Genomic DNA, 6,000 nt, shown 5'->3' with positions numbered 1-6,000 from the left:
AGGAGGGAGAGAGAGTTGGGGAGAGAGAGGGATGCAAACCTTGAGAGACTATTGAATGCTGAGAATGAACTGAGGGTTGAAGGGGAGGGGGGAGGGGGGAAGACAGGTGGTGGTGATGGTGGAGGGCACTTAAGGGGAAGAGCACTGGGTGTTGTATGGAAAACAATTTGACAATAAAATATTATGGAAAAAAAATTTAAACCTAAAATAAAGTTTATTTATTTTGAGAGAGATAGAGACAGCACGAGTTGGGGAGGGGCAGAGAGAGAAGGAATGAGAGAATCCCAAGCGGGCTCCACACTGCCAACACAGAGCCTGACGTGGGGCTCAAACTTATGAAACCTCGAGATTACGACCTGAGCCGAAGCCAAGAGTCAGATGCTTAACCGACTGAGCCACCCAGGCACCTCTTAACTATTTTTAAGAACATGGTTCAGTGATAGTAGATATATCCATCATGTTGTACAACCGTCACCACCATCCATTTCCAGAGCTTTTTCATCATCCCAAAGAGAATCTTATACCCATTAAATGGTCACTCTCCATTTCCCCTCCTCCAGCCCCTGGTAAACTCCATCCTACTTTCTTTCTCAGTGAATTTGCCTATTTCTGGTTCCTCGTAGAAGTGGAATCATGTATCTGTCCTTTTGTGTCTGTCTTATTTTGCCTAGCATGATGTCTTCAGGGTTTATCTGTGTTGTAACATGTATATGAATCTTACTTCTTTTAAAGACTGAATAATATGCCATTATATAATGATAGACCACTTCTTGTTTATCCATTCATCAATGATGGACATTAGGGTCATTTCTGCCTTAGCAGTATTTTGAATAATGTTATAATGAGCATTTGTATATGAGTTTTTGTGTAAATACCTGTTTTTAGTTCTTCTGGACACATACCTGGAAGAGGAGTTGCTGGGTCATATGGTAACTTTGTGTTTAACTTTTAAATAACTGCCAAACTGTTTTTTCCAAGGTGGTTGTACCATTTTACAGTCCCACCAGTGATGCGTGAGGGTTCTAATCTCTCTACATCCCCACCAGCACTTGTTCTTTTCTATGTTGTTGTTGTTATTGTCTTTCATTATATTCATCCTGGTAGGTGTGAAGTGCTGTCTCGTGCAGTTTTATTTGCATTTCCTTAATAACTGATGATGTTGAGCATCTTTTTTGTGGGCCTATTGGCCATTTGTCTGCTTTCTCTAGTCTGATTTAAAACTAGATTGTCTCTTTACTGTTGCTGAGTTCCAAGAGTCCTTTTCTATTTTGGCTGCTAGATCCTTATTAGATTCACAATTTGCAAATATTTTCTCCTATTCTGTGGTTGTTTTTTGTCTTTTGGGTTTTTTTTTTTTTTACTTTCTTGATAGTGTCATTTGTTGCACAAAATTTTGAATTTTGATGAAATCCAATTATCTCTTTTCAATTTGGTTGCTTGTGCTTTAGGTGTCACAAGTGTGACACCATTGCCTAATCCAAAGATGTGAGGATTTACACTTTTGTTTCCTTATAAGAGTTTTATCATTTTAGCTCTTCCATTTAGGTTTTCAGTCCATTTTGAGTTAATTTTTGTATAAGATGTGAAGTAGAGGTCTGGATTCATTCTTTTGCATGTGGTTACACAGTTGTCTCAGCACTTATTATTGAAGGCTGCTCTTTCCCCCTTGAATGGCCTTTGGAACCCTTGAAAAATCAATTAATGTAGATGTATGGGTTTGGTTCTGAATCCTCAGTTCTGTTCTATTGATAGATATGGTTATCCTTATGCTAATACCACAGTCTTTTTTTTAAATGTTTATTATTTTTGAGAGAGAGAGAAAAGGGGGAAAGGGCAGAGAGAGAGACACACAGAATTTGAAGGAAACTCCAGGCTCTGAGCTGCCAGCACAGAGCTCGACATGGGGCTCAAACTCATGAACTGTGAGATTATGATCTGAGCCAAAGTCGGATGCTTAACTGACTGAGTGACCTAGGTGCCCCACTAGTACCATGGTCTTGATTAATATAGCTTTGTAGTAAGCTTTGAAACAGGGAAGTGTGAGTCCTCAACTTTGTTCTTATTTTTCAAAATTGTTTTGGCTATTTTCATTTTCTTGCATTTCTATACGAATTGAATAGGAATTTTTTCAACCTGTTAATTTCTGCCAAAAAAGGCAGTTGAAATTTTGATTGACATTGCATTGAATTTGTAGATTCGTTTGGGAAGTATTGCCATCTTAACAGCATTATGTCTTCTAATCCCTGAGTACAAGGTGTCTTTCCACTGGTTTAGGTCTTTTAAAAACTTCTTTTAATGATGTTTTGTAGTTTTCAGTGTGCAAGTCATATACTTATTCCATTAAATTTATTACTAGGTATTTTGTTCTTTTGGATGCTCTTGTAATGTAAATGGAGTTGTTTTCTTGATTTCTGGATTGTTTATTGCTAGTGTACAGAAATACAACTGAGTTTTGTATGTTTATCTTGTATCTTCAATCTGTGCTGAACTCGTTTATGAGCTCTAATAGTTTTGTATTTATGTATTCCTTAGAGTTAACTGTATACAAGATCACTTCATCTGAAAATAGGAATTGTTTTACTTGTTTAATTGCCTTTCCTAGAACATCTAGTACAGTGTGGAATAGAAGTGGTGAGAGGGGCATCCTCTTGTTCCCTCGCTTAGGGTGAAAGCTTTCAGTCTTATCATGAAATGTGATGTTAGCTGCAGAGTTTTCATAGATGCTTTCTATCAGGTTAAGGAAGTTCCCTTCTATTTCTAGTTTGTTGGGTATTTTTATTATGAAAGAGTGTTGGGAGAGGGCGCCTGGGTGACTCACTCAGTTAAACGTCCAACTTCATGGTTCATGGGTTCAAGCCCTGCATCAAGCTCTGTGCTTACAGCTCAGAGGCTGGAGCCTGCTTCAGATTCTGTGTTTCCCTCTCTCTTTGCCCCTCCTGTTCTTGCGCACGCTCTCTCTCTCTCTCTCCCCCTCCCTCTCTTGCTCTCTCAAAAAAAAAAATCTTTTAAAAATGAAAGAGTATTAGACTTTGTGAAATGCTTTTTCTGCATCTGTTGAGACGATCATGTGGTTTTTGTCCTTTTTTTTAAACTAATATGTTGCATTACATGGATTTTTCACATGTTAAATCATCTTTGCATTTCTGGGATAAATCCCACTTGATCATGGCGTATAATCCTTTTTTTAATGTTTATTTATTTACTTTGAGAGAAAGAGATTGTGCGAGTACAAGTAGGGGAGGGGCAGAGAGAAAGAATCCTAAGCAGGCTCCTCGCAGTCAGCTCAGAGTCCAGCACAGGCTCAATCTCATGAACCATGAGATCATGACCTGGGCTGAGATCGAGTCAGATGCTTAACCAACTGAGCCACCCAGGTTCTGCAATAATCCTTTTTCTATACTTCAGGATTAAGTTTGCTGGTATTTTGTTGAGGCTTTTGTATCTATATTCATAAGGGATATTGATCTATAGTTTTTTTTTTCTTGTGATATCTTTGTCTAATTTTGTACCAAGATAATATTGGCCTTACAGAATGAGTTGGGAAGCATGTCATCTTCCGGGTTTTTTTTTTTTTTAAAGAGTTTGTGAAGGATTGGTATTAATTCTTTAAACATTTGGTAGAATTCATCAGTGAACCCATCTGGTCCTGGGCTTTTCTTTGTGGGGGATCATTTTTTTAATGCAAGGTGCAGAAGCGTATTTATAGTACAATCCCATCGAAGAGAGAAAGAGAGTCTTTTTAAGGCTATATCTGTGTGCCTGTATTTACACAGAAAAGTTCTGAAAATATATATAAAAAAAGATGTATAAGCAGCAAAACTCATCTTCCGTAATGAGATAGAACTTAAGTCTTCTGTGCCTTGTATACAATTACAAGCATGTATTGCTCTACATTTTTTTAAAAAGCCTACTTAAAATGGCCACCATTTGACTATTGGCTCTTTCATCCACACACTGCGGTGCTAGCACTGTGCACTTGCCACCGGCCTTGTTTCCTGAGGGACTCAGTCTAGTGGGGCCCCTGCACCTCCAGCCTCACAGTATGCTGCACTCCTTCCTTGTTGATCCTCCTGCCACCCCGAATTCCATGCCAGTCCCCCCAAAACAACCCACAGTTGTGTGCTACTGTGCCTCCACACATACTATTCTGTTCCCTTTCCCTGCCAACCTTTCGCCTTTATCTGCCAGCCGTTCCCCTTTTAGCCTTTAAAACCCCTTCCAAGGGTGCCTGGGTGGCTCAGTCAGTTAACCATCCGACTCTTGATATAGCTCAGGTCATTCCAGTTCAGGAGATCAAGCCCCGTATTGGGCTCTGTGCTGAGCATGGAGCCTGCTTGGGATTCTCCCTCTCCCTTTTCCTCTGCCCCTCCCCTGCTTGCACTCTCCGTCTCAAAATAAATAAACTTAGGAGGGGAAAAAACCCCTTCCGAATACTAGTTACCTGCCTTTGTGAACACTTTTCTGCTCATTCTCTTCCCTTTCATTATCTACCCAAAGGGAGAAAAACCCTCCCTCTTGCTGCATCTCACACACTACCCATGTTTTTGTTATTGAACTTTGTATTTACCCTGAATCATAATTACTAGTTCACATATATGTTTTCTCTGAAAGTACAATTTTATACAGTTTTGTAACCTAGAGTTTCATACAAAATAGATGCTCAAAAGTATTTTGATCCTCGTTTGTATAGTGGTGAGTATCCCTGACTGTCAAAAGTATTTTGATTGAATTCATGAGACAAGAAAAGCATTCTGGGTCAGACAAGCAATGGGAGCAAAGGCCAAAGTTAGGAGTTACTGTAACATGTACTGGTTAGGCCAGACAGGAAGCTTGATGGTGGGAAATATGGTTGAATGATTTTGATAAGGCTGATAATAGAGGCTCTTAAAAGGCAGATAGAATTGGGGCACCTGGCTGGCTCAGTCAGCTAAACGTCCTACTTCGACTCAAGTTGTAATCTCAAGGTTTATGAGTTCAAGCCCTGCGTCAGGATCTGTACTGACAGCTCAGAGCGTGGAGCCTGCTTCAGATTCTGTGTCTCCCCCTCTCTCTGCCCCTCCCCTGCTCACGCTGTCTCTGTCTCTCAAAAAAATGAATAAATGTTAAAAAAATTGAAGAAATATAAAAGGCAGATAGAGTAGACTTGGTAGGCATATACTGGTGGAATGAAGAACTCTTCTCACTTACTTGAGTCTTTGCTTAAATCTTTTTTCTCAATAGGCTTACCCTGACCACATCCTTTAAAACTGCCCCCTCTATTCACTCATGCCCTGACCCCAGTACTCAGTCTTCCTTCATCTTCCTCCTTCCATAGCACCTACCATATTGTACCTGATTTACTTGTTCATTGTGTTTATTTGTTGTCTGTCTTCCCCATTAAAATACAAGCTTCCCGCACCATGGCAGCCTTGTTCCCTGCTGTGTCCCAAGCACCTAGATCACTGCCTGGAACATAGTAGAGACTTAGGAAACATTTGCTGAGTAAATGCATATTTATGAACTTCAGTATCTTGTCCAGAGCTGGCATAGATCTAGCCTCAGTATAATTCAAATGGCTTATTTCTGAGAGAAGGAAAGAAATTTACAGAAATGTACGAAACTGCTAAGACAATGTCCACTGTGTATTATGTGTATCATCTGGGGCAGGGGCGGGAGGTGAGGGAAAGAGAGCGATGGAGCTTTAAGATTTCTGGCCTTAGAAACCAAAGTGCGAAGTCAAAAGTATGAGTACATTTGTGTATATTTATTTCTTGCCTAGAAAAATGTTGTTTCATATGGTGATTAACTCCCATGCTTTAATCATTTCTCTTTTTCTTTCTCCACAGACCTTTGTAGTATTAAACAGAGGGAAAACTCTCTTCAGATTTAGTGCCACGCCTGCCTTGTACATTTTAAGTCCTTTTAACCTGATAAGAAGAATAGCTATTAAAATTTTGATACATTCATATCCTTTTTGCAAATGTGGAGTGCAGAAGTTGCGTGCTCACTGGTATATGTTTC

The 6,000-nt window shown here is 39.6% G+C and overlaps 1 protein-coding gene across 1 annotated transcript in view; it reads left to right on the top strand.

Moving 5' to 3' along the window:
* The window catches only part of SCN8A (sodium voltage-gated channel alpha subunit 8), a 178,931-nt gene that overhangs the window by 80,760 nt on the left and 92,171 nt on the right, over positions 1-6,000 (top strand). The window contains exon 3 of the mRNA XM_029955498.1: positions 5,826-5,944. Within this exon, the coding sequence (XP_029811358.1) occupies positions 5,826-5,944 (119 nt within the window). The remainder of the gene's footprint in view (positions 1-5,825; positions 5,945-6,000) is intronic.

Source organism: Suricata suricatta, chromosome 10 (assembly GCF_006229205.1).
Source record: "Suricata suricatta isolate VVHF042 chromosome 10, meerkat_22Aug2017_6uvM2_HiC, whole genome shotgun sequence".
In the NCBI taxonomy this organism is placed as follows: domain Eukaryota; kingdom Metazoa; phylum Chordata; class Mammalia; order Carnivora; family Herpestidae; genus Suricata; species Suricata suricatta.
This window is presented reverse-complemented; position numbering and strand designations above follow the sequence as displayed.